The 19,673-nt window shown below is 38.4% G+C and overlaps 1 protein-coding gene across 11 annotated transcripts in view; it reads left to right on the top strand.

Moving 5' to 3' along the window:
• SEPTIN7 (septin 7) overlaps positions 1-19,673 on the top strand; it is a 115,384-nt gene that overhangs the window by 46,108 nt on the left and 49,603 nt on the right. For all 11 annotated transcript variants that reach the window (XM_067042348.1, XM_067042347.1, XM_067042352.1 and 8 more), the window contains one exon: positions 17,646-17,752. In XM_067042348.1, the coding sequence (XP_066898449.1) occupies positions 17,646-17,752 (107 nt within the window). The remainder of the gene's footprint in view (positions 1-17,645; positions 17,753-19,673) is intronic.

The following is a 19,673-nucleotide window of genomic DNA, read 5'->3' as shown; positions in this document are numbered from 1 at the left end:
ATTTCCTCTTTGATTTCTTCAGTGATCACTTCGTTATTAAATAGTGTATTGTTTAGCCTCCATGTTTTTGTATTTTTTACAGATCTTTTCCTGTAATTGATATCTAGTTTCATAGCATTGTGGTCGGAAAAGATACTTGATACGATTTCAATTTTCTTAAATTTGCCAAGGCTAGATTTGTGACCCAAGATATGATATACCCTGGAGAATGTTCTATGAGCACTTGAGAAAAATGTGTATTCTGTTGTTTTTGGATGGAATGTCCTATAAATATCAATTAAGTCCATCTTGTTTAATGTATCATTTAAAACTTGTGTTTCCCTATTTATTTTCATTTTGGATGATCTGTCCATTGGTGAAAGTGGGGTGTTAAAGTCCCCTCCTATGATTGTGTTACTGTCGATTTCCCCTTTTATGGCTGTTAGTATTTGCCTTATGTATTGAGGTGCTCCTGTGTTGGGTGCATAAATATTTACAATTGTTATATCTTCTTCATGGATCGATCCCTTGATCATTATGTAGTGTCCTTCTTTGTCTCTTGTAATGGATTTTATTTTAAAGTCTGTTGTGTCTGATATGAGAATTGCTACTCCAGCTTTCTTCTTATTTCCATTTGCATGGAATATCTCTTTCCATCCCCTCACTTTCAGTCTGTATGTGTCCCTAGGTCTGAAGTGGGTCTCTTGTAGACAGCATATATATGGGTCTTGTTTTTGTATCCATTCAGCCAGTCTGTGTCTTTTGATGGGAGCATTTAATCCATTTACATTCAAGGTAATTATCGATATGTATGTTTCTATTACCATTTACTTAATTTTTTCGGGTTTGTTCTTGTAGGTCTTTTCCCTCTCTTGTGTTTCTTGCCTAGAGAAGTTCCTGTAGCATTTGTTGTAAATCTGGTTTGGTGGTGCTGAACTCTCTCAGCTTTTGCTTATCTGTAAAGGTTTTAATTTCTCCATCAAATCTGAATGAGATCCTTGCTGGGTATAGTAATCTTGGTTGTAGGTTTTTTTCCTTCATCACTTTAAATATGTCCTGCCACTCCCTTCTGGCTTGTAGAGTTTCTGCTGAACATCAGATGTTAACCTTATGGGGATTCCCTTGTGTGTTATTTGTTGTTTTTTCCTTGCTGCTTTTAATATGTTTTCTTTGTATTTAATTTTTGACAGTTTGATTATTATGTGTCTTGGCGTGTTTATCCCTGGGTTTATCCTGTATGGGACTTTCTGTGCTTCCTGGACTTGATTGACTATTTCCTTTCCTATATTAGGGAAGTTTTCAACTATAATCTCTTCAAATATTTTCTCAATCCCTTTCTTTTTCTCTTCTTCTTCTGGGACCCCTATAATTCGAATATTGGTGTGTTTAATGTTGTCCCAGAGGTCTTTGAGACTGTCCTCAGTTCTTTTCATTCTTTTTTCTTTATTCTGCTCTGCAGTAGTTATTTCCACTGTTTTATCTTCCAGGTCACTTATCCGTTCTTCTGCCTCAGTTATTCTGCTACTGATCCCATCTAGGGTATTTTTCATTTCATTTATTGTGTTGCTCATCATTCCTTGCTTCCTCTTTATTTCTTATAGGTCCTTGTTAACTCTTTCTTGCAATTTGTCTATTCTGTTTCCAAGATTTTGAATCATCTTTACATTATTCTGAATTCTTTTTCAGGTAGACTGCCTATTTCCTCTTCATTTGTTAGGTCTGGTGTGTTTTCATCTTGCTCCTTCATCTGCTGTGTGTTTTTCTGTCTTATTTTGCTTATCTTACTGTGTTTGGGGCCTCCTTTTTGCAGGCTGCAGGTTCGTAGTTACCGTTGTTTTTTGTCTCTGTCCCCAGTGGGTAAGGTTGGTTCAGTGGGTTGAGTAGGTTTCTTGGTTGGGGGTCTAGTGCCTCTGTTCTGGTGGATGAGGCTGGATCTTGTCTTTCTGGTGGGCAGGTCCACGTCTGGTGGTGTGTTTGGGGATGTTGGTAGCCTTATTATGATTTTAGGCAGCCTCTCTGCTAATGGATGGGGCTGTAGTCCTGTCTTGCTATTTGTTGGGCATAGGGTGTCCAGCACTGTTCGTTGCTGGTCCTTGAGTGAAGCTGGGTCTTGTTGTTGAGATGGAGATCTCTGGGAGATTTTCACCGTTTGATATTGCGTGGAGCTGGTAGGCCTCTTGTGGACCAGTGTCCTGAGGTTGGTTCTCCCACCTCAGAGACACAGCCCTGACACCTGGCTGGAGCTCCAAGAGCCTTTAATCCACACAGCTCAAAATAAAAGGAAGAAAAAATAGAAAGGAAAGAAAGGAAGGGAGGAAGAAAGGGAGGGAGAAAGGAAGGGAGGAAGGAAGAAAGGAAGAAGACAAAATAAACTAGGATAAAATAGTTATCAAAATAAAAAATAATTATTAAGAAAAATTTCTATTAAAAAAAAACTGGTCGGTCTAACCCTAGGACAAATGGTGCAAGCAAAGCTATACAGACAAAATCTCACACAGCAGCACACACATACTCACTCACACAAAGAAAAAAAGGGGAAAATAATAGTATATCTTGTTCCCAAAGTCCACCTCCTCAACTTGGGATATTTCGCTGTCTCTTCAGGTTTTCCACAGATGCAGGGCACTTCAAGTTGATTGTGGAGTTTTAATCCGCTGCTTCTGAGGCTGGTGGGAGAGACCTTCCCCTCTCCTCTTTGTTCGCACAGCTCCTGGGGTTCAGCTTTGGACTTGGCCCTGCCTCTGTGTGTAGGTCGTCCGAGGGTGTCTGCCCTATCTCAGACAGGACGGGGTTAAAGGAGCAGCTGATTCGGGGGCTCGAGCCTGCGGCGGCAGAGGCCGGCGTGACGCTGTACCAGCCCGAGGCACGCCATGCGTTCTCCCGGGGAAGCTGTCCCTGGATCCCGGGACCCTGGCAGTGGCGGGCTGCACAGGCTCCCGGGAGGGGCGGCGTGGAGAGTGACTTGTGCTCGCACACAGGCCGCTTGGTGGCGGCAGCAGCAACCCTAGCGTCCCACACCCGTCTCTGCTGTCCGCGGCTCATGCCCATTTCTGGAGCTCCTTTACGTTGTGCGCTTAATCCCCTCTCCTCTCGCACCAGGAAGCAAAGAGGCAGGAAAAAGTCTCTTGTCTCTTCAGTAGGTCCGCTCCCGTTTCTGGAATTCCTTTAAGCGGTGCGCTTAAACCCCTCTCCTCGCGCACCAGGAAGCAAAAAGGGAAGAAAAGGTCTCTTGCCTCTTCGGCAGCTCCAGACTTCAACCGGACTCCCTCCCGGCTAGCTGTGGTGCACTAACTCCTTCAGGCTGTTTTCACTCTGCCAACTCCAGACCTTTCCCTGGGATTCGACTGAAGCCCGAGGCTCAGCTCCCAGTCCCCGTCCGCCCCGGCGGGTGACCACACAAGCCTCTCAGGCTGGTGAATGACGGTCGGCACCGATCCTCTGTGCGGGAATCTATGCGCTTTGCCCTCCGCACCCTGTTGCTGTGCTCTCCTCCGCGGCTCCGAAGCTTCCCCCTCTGTCACCCGCAGTCCCCGCCCGCGAAGGGGCTTCTAGTGTGTGGGAACCTTTCCTCCTTCACGGCTCCCTCCCACTGGTGCAGGTCCCGTCCCTATTCTTTGTCTCTGTTTATTCTTTTTTCTTTTGCCCTACCCAGGTACGTGGGGAGTTTCTTGCCTTTTGGGAGGTCTGAGGTCTTCTGCCAGCGTTCGGTGGGTGTTCTATAGGAGAAGTTCCACGTGTAGATGTATTTCTGATGTATTTGTGAGAAGGAAGGTGATCTCCGCGTCTTACTCTTCTGCCATCTTCTCGCCTCCCCCACGACTTTAGTTTTAAGATCTAAATACCAGGGATGAAGAGAAGAAAAAGATAAGGGATGGTTGAGAATGATATGGCAGTTAATAGGTTAAATACTTGATTAATCCTTACTTTGAACTGCTTTAGTTGAACTCCTTTGATTATTAAACATTTAGAGTACACGTGCCCTTACTTTGCAATTCAGTATACACATTGCTGGGCAAAACGTTTTTTCTGGTGAGAGATTTAGCTAATTTGAAAGATGGTTGAGAACTTGTTCCTTTCTCAGTATAAATAAGGTTTAGCTGGGTAGCTAGCATTCTTGTTAACAAAATTGATTTTTGTACTTGCTGTTATGTACATTTCAATAGACATGATGTTTAAGTATTTTGCTGAAGTTACTTATGTGACATCTCTGATTATTATTTTTTTAATTTTAAATTTTTAAAAATTATTTATTTATTTTTGGCTGTGTTGGTTCTTTCTTGCTGCGTGTGGGCTTTTTCTAGTTGTGGTGAGCAGGGGCAACTCTTTGTTGCGGTGCGTGGGCTTTTCATTGCGGTGGCTTCTCTTGTTGTGGAGCATGGGCTCTAGGCGCCCAGGCTTTAGTAGTTGCAGCACGCAGGCTCAGTAGTTGTGGCTCGCAGGCTATAGAGCTCAGGCTCAGTAGTTGTGGCACCCGGGCTCAGTTGCTGGGCGGCATGTGGGATCTTCCCGGACCAGGCTCGAACCCATGTCCCCTGCATTGGCAGGCGGATTCTTAACCACTGAGCCACCATGGAGGCACTAGTTTCATTTTTTTTAAGAGAAGTGAAAAACCTTGCTTCCTGTGAAACAGTCTGTGTAGAATCCTTTATTTATTTTAATAGTTTTTTCTCCAGTTAAATCTATATTCAGTTACCTATTAGCTCTTACTAGATGCCTTTTACTTCTCTAAACTAATTATTTTATTTCTTACTTCTAAGCTTATTTGTCCTCCTGTATTTTCTTTCCTCTTCATTCAAATTCTAAACCAGAGGTTGAAGATTTCATCGTTTTAAACAAACTGTTCCACATTTTAGCATTACTTAAGTGGTCATTGGTTTGCTTGATTAGTTCCTACGGATGTCTCAGTGAAATGCTGCTTGCTTGCTTGCTCTGTGAAGCCATCCTTGATTTCCTTCAAACTGTAGTTAGGTGTTCTTTATGTATTCCTATTGTATTTTTTGTTTAACTGTAAGTATAGCTTGTTTCTCCACAAAATTACACTTTTTGATGGCAAAATGTCCCCAGTTCTAGCATTTAGCAGCTGTTCAATAAAAAATAAAATGAATTTATGTCTTTGCTTTTTATCAATTGTAATAGTCCATCAGAGGATAGTTGTTGGAATGGAAAAGCTATAGGATGTTGGGATGAGATTATTCATCTGAATTAAACCTCTTTGCTCCTTGGCAGGTTTTTTTTTTCAAGCTGGATCATTAAATCAATTTAGTGAATCATTTAAAAGAATGAAAAATAGAAATGATTAGAAAATAGACTGCATTTTCCTTAGCAAGAGTATTGTTTCATGAAAGTTTTAAATTTGTACACATACATTTATACAGTACAGATAAGTATACTCATATATTTGTGTATACTGGGTTTTGATGAAAAATATGTGTTTGGGGTTTTTTTGTTTGTTTGTTTTTAACTGTAAACTGTGGTAAAGTAAGTTGGAAAGCCACTGCCCAGTGGGAGAGTCCAGTAGAGAATGTCAAGAGAATTCGTTTAGAAGCAGATTTGAGCAGAATTGAGGACTAGGAGTTAGAACACTGCTGTTCTGGTATCTCTAAGGCCTATTCCAGTTCTAATGTTCTGAAACTCTACATAATTTAGCAAGATGATGTAGAACACATTGTATGTGTTCATTACACAGTTTGTGTAATGAAATGGGTTTTTCCAAGCTGCTAATGATAGAACTGAGGAGGAGCGTCTGTGGTTAAGTGTTTATGTGCAGTATACAAAGGAAAAATCCTCAAGGTTTAAGCTGCCTATGAATTTTCTAATTAACTAATACAGTATTATTTATATCAGTTGCTATAACTATATATGGTTAAGGAAAAATAATTTACCAAAGAATTATACGGTATAATGTCTCAGTGTGTTTCATGTGTCAGATATTAATAAATATTTCAAGGGGTTGGTGGAAATTATCTAAGGCTGTAGAATTGAGGAGGTGCTGGGTAAAACAAAGATAAGCAGTTTCTTTAATTGTAGGACTTCTCAGAGCCCTTATAATCCCAAGGACCTAAAGGAATGTGACTTTATTATAAATAATTAGTGATCTAACTTTTTCCAAAACCATATGAACAAACATTTCATGAATGTTTCATTCTTAGGCTTGAAGTGTAATATTCTTGAATGATGATGGTATGGGTTTCATGGGCTAGACTTCAAAGATAAAGAGGACATGGGTTATTTTAACCTGCTGATAATGTTAAAACTACAGGTGTAATATTAGACTCTAGTTAATTACTCTTATTTTATAACTTTCATAAAGTATTTAACATCTTTTTAAAAAATTAATTAATTTACTTATTTATGGCTGTGTTGGGTCTTCGTTTCTGTGCAAGGGCTTTCTCTAGTTGTGGCAAGCGGGGGCTACTCTTCATCTCGGTGCGTGGGCCTCTCACTATTGCAGCCTCTCTTGTTGCGGAGCACAGGCCCCAGATGTGCGGGCTCAGTAATTGTGGCTCACAGGCCCAGTTGCTCCGCGGCACGTGGGATATTCCCAGACCAGGGCGCAAACCCGCATCCCCTGCATTGGCAGGCGGACTCCCAACCACTGTGCCACCAGGGAAGCCCCAAAGTATTTAACATCTTAAATTGTGTTAACAATATTTTGTTTTAATGAGGACAGAAAAAAAATTTAATTCCAGTTATTTCCTTTTAAAGTCAGTAAAATAAGGGAATGATAATGACTTTGTTGCAGAACGTTTATAGTGCATTTCAAAGTAAAATAAATGTGTCATTAATTTGGATCATTTAACAGACCTTAAAATATTATGTTAATTATAAAGAAATAGAAAATGTTGCGGATTGGTATTCTGTTTATTGAATAATTTTGTTTTCTTAAGCTAGGATGTGTGATTCTGAATTTTGTTATTCTTAAATGTTTCCTAAATAATAATGATAAATAACTTGATTGAGGTTTCCACAGATTCTTTAAGTAGAGTTGGAGTTGATGGGACTAATTTAACTCTCAATTATTTTGCATTAGCAGCGCTATTGCTTTCCCTTTAGTAAAGCCAGTGAGCAAGAATCTGTTGTAGTTATGTCACCTTGAGAGTATTAGGACAAAGCTACTATATTTTGTATTATGATGATAGGATATCTGACATTTTGGTTTGGAAGTAAATATCACTCTACTAAAGATAGGTAAGAATTAATAATTTAATGTCCGAACTCAGGCATAACTTCCCTGTAGTCAACATTTCTTTTTACTTATTTTGAGGCTAGTACCTGTTAGAATCATTATGTTGTCAACCTTACCCTTCTGCTCTGTTCTCAAATGTCTCACATGTTTATTCCCCCCAAAAAAGAAAAGTTTATAAGTATAAACATTTTTATTTTCTAAAAGATGTAAGTTCTAAAGACATTTAGTAAGGTGAAGTCCCTTTTTCTCCCTCTTTCAGTTCCAGTCCCTTCTCTAGTGACAAGTATTATTAAGTTGTTACAAGTTTTCTGGCATTTTTCTATAATTTTATATACACTAGTCATTCCCATGTAGATTTCTTTTTTATATAAATGGTACTGTGCTGTAAATACTGTTCTGTGTTTTTTTTTCCCTATCATTTAATATATTATACTTATATTCATGTCTGTACATAAAGTAACTCATTCTTCAGAGTATGGGGTATTCCATACTGTGTGCTTATCATGATTTATACAGTCTACTGTTGATGGACAATTAAACAATGCTTAATTTCCTTAAATTTTTAGGCACACGTATAAATGCTTGTATAATGTACATTTCTAAAAGTGAAATTGCTGGGTCAAAAGGCATGTGCATTTAAGTTGTGATAGACGGCCAAATTGTTCCTCAGAAAAGCGATACCATGGCACAAAAACAGAAACATAGATCAATGGAATAAGATAGAAAGCCCAGAGATAAAAACCCACATACCTATGGTCAACTGATCTATGACAAAGGAGGCAAAGAAATACAATGGGGAAAAGAGAGTCTCTTCAGTAAGTGGTGCTGGGAAAACTAGACAGCTACCTGTAAAAGAATGAAATTAGAACACTTCCTAACACCATACACAAAAATAAACTCAAAAAAAAAAAAAAAAAAAACTCAAATTGGATTTGAGACCTAAATGTAAGACCGGACACTATAAAACTCTTAGAGGAAAACATAGGAAGAACACTCTGACATAAATCACAGATCTTTTTTGATCCACCTCCTAGAGTAATGGAAATAAAAACAAAAATAAACAAATGGGGCCTAATGAAACTTCAAAGCTTTTGCACAACAAAGGAAACCATAAACGACAAAAAGACAACCCTCAGAATGGGAGAAAATATTTGCAAACGAATCAATGGACAAAGGATTAATCTCCAAAATATATAAACAGCTCGTGCAGCTCAATATTAAAGAAACAAAGAACCCGATCCAAAAATGGGCAGAAGACCTAAATAGACATTTCTCCAAAGAAGACATACAGATGGCCAGGAAGCACATGAAAAGCTGCTCAACATCACTAATTATTAGAAAAATGCAAATCAAAACTACAGTGAGGTATCACCTCACACCAGTTAGAATGGGCATCATCAGAAAATCTACAAACCACAAATGCTGGAGAGGGTGTGGGCAAAAGGGAGCCCTCTTGCACTGTTGGTGGGAATGTAAATTGATACAGCAACTATGGAGAACAGTATGGAGGTTCCTTAAAAAACTAAAACTAGAATTACCATATGACCCAGCTATCCCACTACTGGACATATACCCAGAGAAAACCATAATTCAAAAAGACACATGCACCCTAATGTTCATTGCAGCACTATTTACAATAGCCAGGTCATGGAAGCAACCTAAATGCCTATTGACCGATGAATGGATAAAGAAGATGTGGTACATATATACAATGGAATGTTACTCAACCATAAAAAAGAACGAAATTGAGTCATTTGTTGAGAGGTGGATAGATCTAGAGACTGTCATACAGAGTGAAGTAAGTCAGAAAGAGAAAAACAAATATCGTATATTAATGCATGTATGTGGAACCTAGAAAAATGGTACAAATGGACCGGTGTGCAGGGCAGAAGTTGAGACACAGATGTAGAGAACAAACGTATGGACACCAAGGGGGGAAAACTGCAGTGGGGTGGGGCTGGTGGTGTGCTGAATTGGGCGATTGGGATTGACATATATACACTGATGTATATAAAATTGATGACTGGGCTTCCCTGGTGGCGCAGTGGTTTAGAGTCCGCCTGCCAATGCAGGGGACACGGATTCGTGCGCCAGTCCAGGAAGATCCCACATGCCGTGGAGCGGCTGGGCCTGTGAGCCAGGGCCACTGAGCCTGCGCGTCCGGAGCCTGTGCTCCGCAACAGGGAGAGGCCACAAGAATGAGAGGCCTGCGTACTGCAAAAAAAATAAATAAATAAAAATAAATAAATTGATGACTAATAAGAACCTGCAGTATAAAACAACAAAAAGCGAATACTAAACTTTTTTGGGGTTATTTTTATGGAAGTATGTTAATATAAATGATTCAGACATTACATGAAATTTCTAAAAATCTCATGTTCTGGTATAATGTTATAAGTCATAATTCTAGTTATTACTTTAAAATGTATATCTCAGAAATAACTAAATTTCCTTGTCAATTGCATTATTATGAACTTTCATCAAATCTTTAACCATGGTCATTTTTAAGTTTTTTGTCATTTACAGACAGTTCTGGGTGTACTCTGATGCTTTTGCAAAAATGTTCCTGTAAAAGGGTTTCATCTTCAAGGAATTCATGGAAAAGACTGACAAGTACATGTTTCTGGAAACTGACTACACTGCTGAACTGAATGAATAAGCATTTTCAGAACTCTAATGGAAAAGTGCTAACAAAAGATCAAGATGAAAAAAAATTACATGGGACTGAGTGAACTGATGAGGATGATTGTAATTTTTGTGACTTTCTGTTTGAATTAAAAAAAAATAGAAGCAGTAGTGCAACGATGGGGTGGGGTCCTGGTTCCTCCTCAAGGAATATACACAGCAATACCTTTGAGTTCTTCTGTAGAACTAAGGCTCCCAGCCAGGTGGAAGATGGTAACTTCAGGCTGAGCACAAGATTCCTGGAATGCCACCCTGTTACCTCACCACCAACCAATCAGAAGAAAGTCTGCACACAGTGGAAGATAATAAAGACCCTGACGCCCTCCGCTAATGAGTCTCTTTTTTTTTTTTTTTTGCCGTACGCGGGCCTCTCAGTGTTGTGGCTTCTCGCTTTGCGGAGCACAGGCTCCGGACGCGCAGGCTCAGCGGCCACAGCTCACTGGCCCAGCAGCTCGCGGCATGTGGGATCTTCCCGGACCGGGGCATGAACCCGCGTCCCCTGCGTCTGGCAGGCAGACTCTCAACCACTGCGCCACCAGGGAAGCCCATGAGTCTCCCTTTAAAAACTTTCATGGTTGAGCAGAATCTTTGGATTTGGACACAAGTTGCCAGTCTCTTGCATAAAGCAACCTTTCCATTCCTACCAGCACTTGTCTCTCAAAAGCATTAGGTTTTGAGCAGCGAGCAGCCAAACCTGAGTTCAGTAACATGGGGGCAAGAGTCCACACACCACCAAGCAATTCTCAAACACCATCTGAGTTTCCTACAATCAACTCAATTCTGAAACTATCTACCTGGAGATAGCATCAGATTCTTCAAGTTAAAGGCTCAGTCCTATAAGACTGCCCCCTTTCCCCAGTTGCCACTTCAGACACCAATCACAAGTCCAGGTCTTTCTGACCCACCAGCTGTAAAATTGGAGCTTCCAGTGACCCCTTCCTTGAGTTTCCATACCAGGGAAGAGCTAAACCTGACTCCTTTTTGGATCTGTTTCTTTGAGTTTAACCTTTGCTTTTTGTTGCTTTTGCTACTATAATCATACATAATGACCTGCCTCAGGACCCTGACCCTCTGTCTGAATGTTAAACCAAAGTGCCTTTGTTCAGAGAAACATCCTGACCCTGTCTACCTGTGAATTGCTGCAGAAAAGAAGAAATTAACACATCCGCTCCCTGAGGCTGGCCATTCTAGGAGATATTTGCAAGGTTTATGGCCTTTTTACTTTACTTCCTCACCTCCTACCCCCCTCTGTTCTATAAAAGAAGCTGGCATTCAGACCAAAATAATGTGATGTTTTGGGACCCTTGTCCTCCATCTTCTCCATCTGCCGGCTTTTCAAATAAAGTCATTACTCCTTGCCTCACAAAAAAAAAAAAAAAAAAAAAAAGAAAGAAAAGTGATACCGGTTTACAGTTCCAAGAGCCACTGAAGGTTAATCTGTTTTCTTTAGGCTTAATTAGGCACAGGTTTTTCTCTGAACACCACTTTAGTCATATCTCTTAGGTTTTTGTATATATTACTCATTTTGTTTATATTTGAGTAGTTTTTCAGATAAGAGTTGAGGGGAGATACTGTTTTATGTCTAAGTGGGCAAATGTTTCTTGGTTTTTTTTTTTTTTTTTTTTTTTTTTTTTTGTTTGTTATTGCGGTACGCGGGCCTCTCACTGCTGTGGCCTCTCCCGTTGTGGAGCACAGGCTCCGGACGCACAGGCTCAGTGGCCATGGCTCATGGGCCCAGCCGCTCCGCGGCATGTGGGATCTTCCCGGACCGGGGCACGAACCCGTGTCCCCTGCATCGGCAGACGGATTTTCAATCACTGTGCTACCAGGGAAGCCCTAAGTGGGCAAATGGATTGTGTTATTTTGTTGTTAATTTATAATTTCACTGCATTGTAGTCAGAGAATATGATCTGTAGATTTCTGTGTTTTTCAGTACTGATTAATTTTCTTTATAGCCAAAACATGATCTGATTATGTAAGTACTTCATAGGTATTTGAAAAATATGTTTATTCTCTGGGTAGGAATTTTTGTATTTTTTTTGAAAATCAGCCATATTAATTATTTAGATCATTTCCATTTTTTAATCACTTTATCAGTATCTCAGAGGCCTATTTGCCTTTCACTGTATATGTTCTCTTAATTCCTCATTGTTTCTAAGTTTTTGTCTTATGGAATTTGTCCTTTTCATTTATGTTATCCAGTTTATTGACATACAGTTATTAATAGTACTCTTATAATTTTTTTTATTTCTGTAAAATTGGGAGTAATATCCATACTTTATGATTTTAGTAATTTGAATCTTCTCTTTCTTTTATTTTCAATCAGTCTAGCTAAAAGGGTTGTTAATTTTGTTGATCTATTCCAAGAGCTAACTTTTGGTTTGATTGATTTTTCTCTGTTGTTTTCTGTTCTCCATTTTATTTATCTCCTCTCTAACTTTAATATTTCCTTTCTTTTGCCAGTTTTGGGTTTAGTTCTTTATTTTTTAGTTCATTATGTTGTAAAGTTAGATTGTTGGTTTCAGATCCTTATTTTTATGTATGTGTTTACAGTTACAAATTTTTCTATTAGAAATGACTTTTCCGTATCTCATAAGCTTTGGTATGTTGTGTTTTCATTTTCTTTTTTTCATGATATTTTCTAATTTACCTTGTGATTTCTTATTTGACCTGTTAGCTGTTTGAATGTATAGTTTAATTTCCGTATATGTGTTAATTTTTTCATTTTCTTTCTGTTATTGATCTCGAGTCTCATTTCGTTGTGATAGAAAAAGATGATTTAAATCTTTTAAAGTTTATCAAGACGTACTTGGTTTTATGGTCAGTCTTGAAAAATACTCCCTGTGCACGTGAGAAAAATGTGTATTTTGGTGTTGTTGAATGGAGTATTTTGTCTGTGTTTATTAGGTCCAGTTGGTTTATAGTGTTGTTCAAGTCCTCTGTTTTCTAATTTATCTTCTGTCTGTATCTTCTATCCATTATTTAAAGTGGAGTATTGAACTCTTCAGTTATTATTGTAAAACTATTTTCCCCTTCAAAATTTTGTCAGTGTTTCCTTTATATATTTTGGGGCTCTGATGTTTGGTGTATATATGTTTATAATTCTGTAATAATATCCACTTCATGAATTGACCCTTTTATTGATAATAAATCCTAATTTGCATCTTGTAACAATTTTTTACTTAAGTCTCTTTTGTCTGATGCAAGTATAGCCATCTCACCTCTTTTGATTACTGCTTACATGGAATATCTTTTTTATCCTTTTACTTTCTATTTGTGTGTGTCCTTAGATCTTAAGTCTTTAGATCTTACAGATAGCATACAGTTGGATCAGGTTTTTTTTAGCCATTCTGGCAGTCTGTGCCTTTGATTAAGACGTTTAATCCATGTACATGTAAAGTAATTACTGGTAACAGAGAACTTAGTTTTGTCATTTTGTTGTTTTGTGTATGTCTTACAGCTTTTGAATATATCATTTTCTCCTTTACTGCCTTCTTTTGTGTTTAGTTGATGTTTTGTAGCATCACGTTTTGATTCCCTTTCTCATTTCCTTATTTGTATATTCTGTAGATGCTTTCTTTGTAGTTATCATAGAGATTATATATAAAATCTTAAATTATAATAACCTAACTTGAATTTATACCAATTTAATTTTAATTACATTTACAAACTACTCATATACAGTCCCCACATACTTTTTTTAAATTATCAATGTCACAAATTGTATCTTTGAACATTGTGTGCTCAATAACACAGACTTCTAATTATTTCTTATTAATTCATCTTTCAAGTCTTACAGAAAATGTAAAGTGGAGTTAGATACCAAAATTACAATAATACCAGTGTTTATATTTGTCCGTGTATTTACCTTTACTGGGGATCTTTATGTGGCTTTGAGTTATTGTCCAGGATTCTTTTATTTCAATTGAAGGACTCCCTTCAGCATTCCTTGTTGAGGATGTGTAGTGATAATGAATTCCCTCAGTTTTTGTTTGTCTGGAAATATCTTAATTTCTACCTCAGCTTTTCAGCACAATTTTGCTAGATACAGAATTCTCATTTGACAGTTGTATCATCACATTGTCTTCTGGTCTCCAAAGTTTCTGCTGAGAAATCGGCTGCTAATCTTATTGATGATACCTTCTATGTGATCTGTTGCTTCTCTCTTGCTGCTTTCAAGATTCTCTTTTTGTCTTTGTTTTTTTTTATCAGTTTGATCATGATGTGTCTCAGTGCGGGTACCTGAGTTTATCCTACTAGTTCAGTGAGATTCTTGGATTTGTAGATTGATGTCTGTCATCAAATTGGGGAAAAAATTCAGTCATTTTTTTTTCCTTCAAATAATCTATTTGACCCTTTCCCTTTTTCCTTCTAAAACTCTCATACTGTATATAATAGTTTAATAAATGGTGTCCCACATTGATCCCTTAGGCTGTGTTTTTCTTCATTCTTTTTTCTCCTTAGACTCAATCATTTTAATTGTCCTATCTTCCAAGTTGACTGATTCTTTTTTAGACATGCTCAATTGCTTTTGAACCTCTCTAGTGAATTTTTTCAATTGTGTGTTTTAGCTCCAGAATTTTGTTTGTTTGTTTGTTTGTTTAGGTTTTTTTTTTACACAATTTCTATTTCTTTGTTAATTTCTGTTTTTTTTCTTATGTCGTTTTCCTGATTTCCAACAATTGTTCGTTGTTTTCTCTAGCTCTTTGGACATATTTAAGACAGCTGTTTTGTTTAATTTATTATTATTATTGTTTTTGCTATTTAAATTTATTTACTTATTTATTTGGCGGCACCAGGTCTTTAGTTGTGGTATGTGGGCTTTTAGTTGCGGCATGTGGGATCTAGTTCCCTGATCAGGGATTGAACCTGGGCTGCCTGCATTGGGAGCGCAGATCACCAGGGAAGTCCCTAAATTTATTTATTTAAAAAAATTTTTATTGGAGTATAGTTGATTTACAATGTTGTTAGTTTCAGATGTACAGCAAAGTGAATCAGTTATACATATATCCACTCTTTTTTAGATTCTTTTACCATATAGGCCATTACAGAGTATTGAGTAATGTTCCCTGAGCTATACAGTGGGTCCTTATTAGTTATGTATTTTATATATAGTAGTATTTATATGTAAATCCCAATCTTCTGATTTATCCCCCCAAGCCCCGTAACCATAAGTTTGTTTTCTACTTTGTTTCTACAAAACTTTATCTGTTTTGTAAATAAATTCATTTGTATCCCCCTTTTTTTTATATTCCACATATAAGAGATATGATGTTTGTCTTTCTCTAAGACAGCTATTTTAAAGTCCTCATCTAGCAAGTCCCTATCTATGCTGCCTCAGGGATGGTTTCTGGGATTTTGTTTTGTTCCTTTCTATAGGCTATGTTTTCTGTTTCTTTAAATGCCTGTGATTTGTTTTTGTTGAAAAATATGCATTTGAAAAAACTCACCCTGCCCTGTCTTTGCAAACTTGGTCATATGTCAGGGCAGATACCTGATGATTAGCTGGGCATGCTCTGAGCCTAGAGATCCAGCCTAAAGTGAAAGTTTAATGCCTTTTCACAACTTTTCTGAGCATGTTTATTTCTTGAGCCTGTATGTGGCTTTCTCAGTTCCCCCTGCATACATGGTTTCTTTTGAATGTCTTAGTTCTCCAAGGAGTTTTACTTCAGCGTCTCCTCAGGGCCTTAGGTGGTCTGTTGTGTGTCTCCACCCATAATTTTTTGTTCCAGGCATCTGTAGTCCTCCTGCACTTTAACCAGTGATGCCCAGTACTTGTCCAACCTGAAATCCCAGTTAAGCAATACTAGTCCTTCTGACAGCCCCAAAGGGGTTAGAATGTTTTATCTGAGTAAAGTCTGCTCTGTTCCTTCTTGTTTGAGGGAATGACGCTGAAAACTCAGCCTCTGTGCACTGGTGCCAAATCGAATCTTGGAGACAGAGTTTTGGGTGAAGTAGAAAGTAATAGCTATATTGCTTTGCCAAGCAAAGGGGGACACAGCGGGCTTGTGCCTTGAAAACTGTGTGTTCCAACCCAGGAGGATTTGGTGAGGAGTTTTATAGCAATGGTTCAAGGGCAGGGTTGCTTCTAAATGAAAATATTGTAGATACTTCTGATTATCCCCAAGTACTTAGGTTTTATTCTAGTCTTTCCTCCTTTATTCAAGGTTTAAGAGTTTAGAAAGAAGCAGGTATGGGGAACCTATAACTTATTTTCCTGTGACTTAGAAATTTCTACGTCTAGAAAAAAGGGTATCTTCCCTCATTCAACGGGAGTAAGCCCAGACCACCTACAATGGTTCTTACCTTTCTTTCTGTTTTTTAAAAAATTATTTATTTATTTATTTTTGGCTGCGTTGGGTCTTTGTTGCTGCACACCGGCTTTCTCTAGTTGCAGCAGGTGGGGGCTACTCTTCGTTGCAGAGCACAGGCTCTAGGCACATGGGCTTCAGTAGTTGTGGCACATGGGCTCAGTAGTTGTGGCTCACAGGCTCTAGAGCGCAGGTTCAGTAGTTGTGGCGCATGGGCTTAGTTGCTCCATGGCATGTGGGATCTTTCCGGGCCAGGGAATCGAACCTGTGTCCCCTGCATTGGCAGGCGGATTCTTAACCACTGTGTCACCAAGGAAGTCACCCAGTTCTTAGCTTTCTTGGGAGCCAATATCAAAAGAATTCCACCTAGAAATAAAAATAGTAAGGTTAATATTGTGATATCAGTTATTTAGGCTAAAGATGCCTATTAAACTTACTGAACTATTAACAATAACTAGATCCTTTAACCTGGTGCCATATTAATTGATAATTATTATATAACTTTTAATCTACTTTAACTTTGTATTATGTATATCCTGAAGCTGTTTATATTTTAGTAAAAAATATCTGTACATTTGGTATGGTGTACTAGACGTGACATGAAGGGTCAGAGAAGAGTATGTGAATCTTAGTGGAAATCGTGTCTTACCTCACTCCTTTCCTACTTCAAGCAGGAGCATTTTTATAAAAAGTAATTACCCATGATCTTTTGGAGTCTGGTTTATAGAGAAGTACCCTTTATACTTAAGCTGATTGGTATATGGGTAAATTGGAAGTATTTTTTTGTGGTTCACTTTTTTTTTTGCGGTACACGGGCCTCTCACTGTTGTGGCCTCTCCCGTTGCGGAGCACAGGCTCTGGATGCGCAGGCTCAGCGGCCGTGGGTCACGGGCCCAGCCGCTCTGCAGCATGTGGGATCTTCCCGGACCGGGGCATGCACCCATGTCCCCTGCATCGGCAGGCAGACTCTCAACCACTGCACCACCAGGGAAGCCCTGTGGTTCACTTTTGTACTAAGCCGTGTTGTGATTAATTTTTCTTCTTTTTATCAGCAGATTGCTACTTTTTATAGCTGCATGATTGGTTGCCTTGGTCCTTCATTGTCTGTAATAAACGTTTATACTTCTTTTATTTTTTATTTCACTGAAGCAGCAATATATAATCCGACTGGGATGTTTCCTTTATGACTAACTTCCATCTCTAGGAGTACATTATTGTTAAAAATGGTGACTACAGATACATTACTTTTAACGAACACAGATGGTAGAATTATAAAGGTAAAAATCCTTGGAAACATGAAGATAAGAAAATGAGGGCAAAGAATTTATTCTAATAGAGAGTCTTTATAGTATAATTTCTAATGTCACTTCCTTGTCCCACTAAGAAGTACTTGCGTAAAAGCAAGTTTGATTATAGCATTGGTTGAATATTTAAGCTTGATAAGGTAGCTGAGTTTAACAGATTTCCACCTTTGTTTCTTTTAGGTGAATCTGGACTGGGAAAGTCAACATTAATCAACTCATTATTCCTCACAGATTTGTATTCTCCAGAGTATCCAGGTCCTTCCCATAGAATAAAAAAGACTGTACAGGTATGTATATTGTTAACTGATGATAAGGTGGGGCAATGTTAACAGGTACAAAACACATTCTATAACTTGTATTATATTTCCATAGAGGTAGATTTCAAGTTTGGCCTTAGCCAATGTAAAGTGGTAAACATGGCTGCTGATAAAAAAGAGAGATTGATTTATTGAGAGAAGTGCAGGTAATTAGAGGAATTTTCTTGATTAAAACCTTATAAATTTGTCTTGAGGACCCTTCTAGAGAGTATACTGGGATGTAGTAACAGCTGGAGTTATGCTGCATTATGGTAGCTACTTGCTATATGTAGTAGCTATTTAAGTTTGCATGAGTTAAAAGTCAGTAAAACTAAAAATTCACTTTCTCAGTTGCACCACTCACATTTCAAATGCTCAGTAGTCATATGTGGCAAGTGGCTACCATTTGGGGCAGCACATATGTTTCCACCATTGCAGAAAATTCTGTTGGACAGCATAGAGAAAACATGATTCGTGTGGAAGCCATTATTATTTAAATACAGTGTTCTGTATTAGTGAGTGGGATGATACCACGTGATAGTTGAATGGCAATAGTGATTTGTTAAGGCTTACAAGCTTATGTGTGGTCTAATTTAGTACTTCTCGATCTTTAATGTATATTCAGATCACCTGGGGAGCTTGTTAAATTTAGTTCCTGTTCTAGTAGGTCTGAGGTGGGCTGAGATTCAGTATTTCTAACAAAATCCAAGGTGATGTTCATGTTGCTGGCCCACATAGCGAAGTGCTAGACTCTCTAGCTCTGCATTGTTTAGTACAGTAGCTGGTAGCCACATGTGGCTGTTGAGCTCTTAAAATGTGGGTAGTCCAAATTGAGATATTATGTAAGTATAAAATACACGCCAGATTTTGAAGACTTAGTTTGTAAAAAAGAATGTTATTTCATTAATAAATTTTTCCATTGATTACATTTTGCAATAATGATAATTGGTTATATTGGGTTAAATAAAGTACATTAATTTCACCTGCTACTACTTTCTAAAGTGGCTACTGAAAATTTTAAAGTTATGTGGCTCACATTACATTTTTGTTGGGCAGCACTGCTCTAAACTATTGATTGAAAAAATTGTTGATGGATTGATGCGGTAATACACAGCACAGAAGGAGAAGAGGAGTAAACAGTTCTGGCAGGAGCATGTTTTTATTAAGGCAGTGACTCTGGAGCTGGATATTTTATTTCTCCTTTTTAAAGTTTTCTCTGTTTTAGGAATTAAAAAAAATTTTTTTTAAAATTAATTTATTTATTTTTGGCTGCATTGGGTCTTCGTTGCTGCGCGTGGGCTTTCTCTAGTTGTGGCAAGCGGGTCCTACTCTTCGTTGCAGTAGGCACACGAGCTTCAGTAGTTGTGGCACACGGGCTCAGTAGTTGTGGCTCGCGGGCCCTAGAGCGCACGCTCAGTAGTTGCGGTGTGCGGGCTTAGTTGCTCCGTGGCATGTGGGATCTTCCCGGACCAGGGCTCAAACCCGTGTCCCCTGCATTGGCAGGTGGATTCTTAACCACTGTGCCACCAGGGATGCCCAGGAATTTTTAAAATATCCTTCATGGAGCTTGAGATTTCAAATTACCTGCAAATATGTATTCTGTTGATAAAAAACTTGATACTGTACTGCATTGCTTATTTTGTGATGTATTGAATATTTTAACCCTAAGCAAGAAGATATACTTTTAGCTTTCTTAATTTAAGTATTTAAATCCAGGATTAGTAACTAGGTATGTAGAAATGTTAAGGGAACCCCACAGTGTAGATTCCTAAATTCAGGAATATTTACTGTAAAATATCTGTTAAATATTGATGGTCATGTATCTACCAGTGGTGTTCTTGGTCATTAGTGCTGGTGAGGAAATTTTCTGAGTCCTCTTTGTAGTTTTAGCACATAGCATAATGCCAGGTCT

This window comes from Kogia breviceps, chromosome 9, assembly GCF_026419965.1.
Source record: "Kogia breviceps isolate mKogBre1 chromosome 9, mKogBre1 haplotype 1, whole genome shotgun sequence".
Taxonomy (NCBI): Eukaryota; Metazoa; Chordata; class Mammalia; order Artiodactyla; family Physeteridae; genus Kogia; species Kogia breviceps.
Note: the sequence above shows the minus strand (reverse complement) of the source record. Positions and strands in the feature narration are given on the sequence as shown.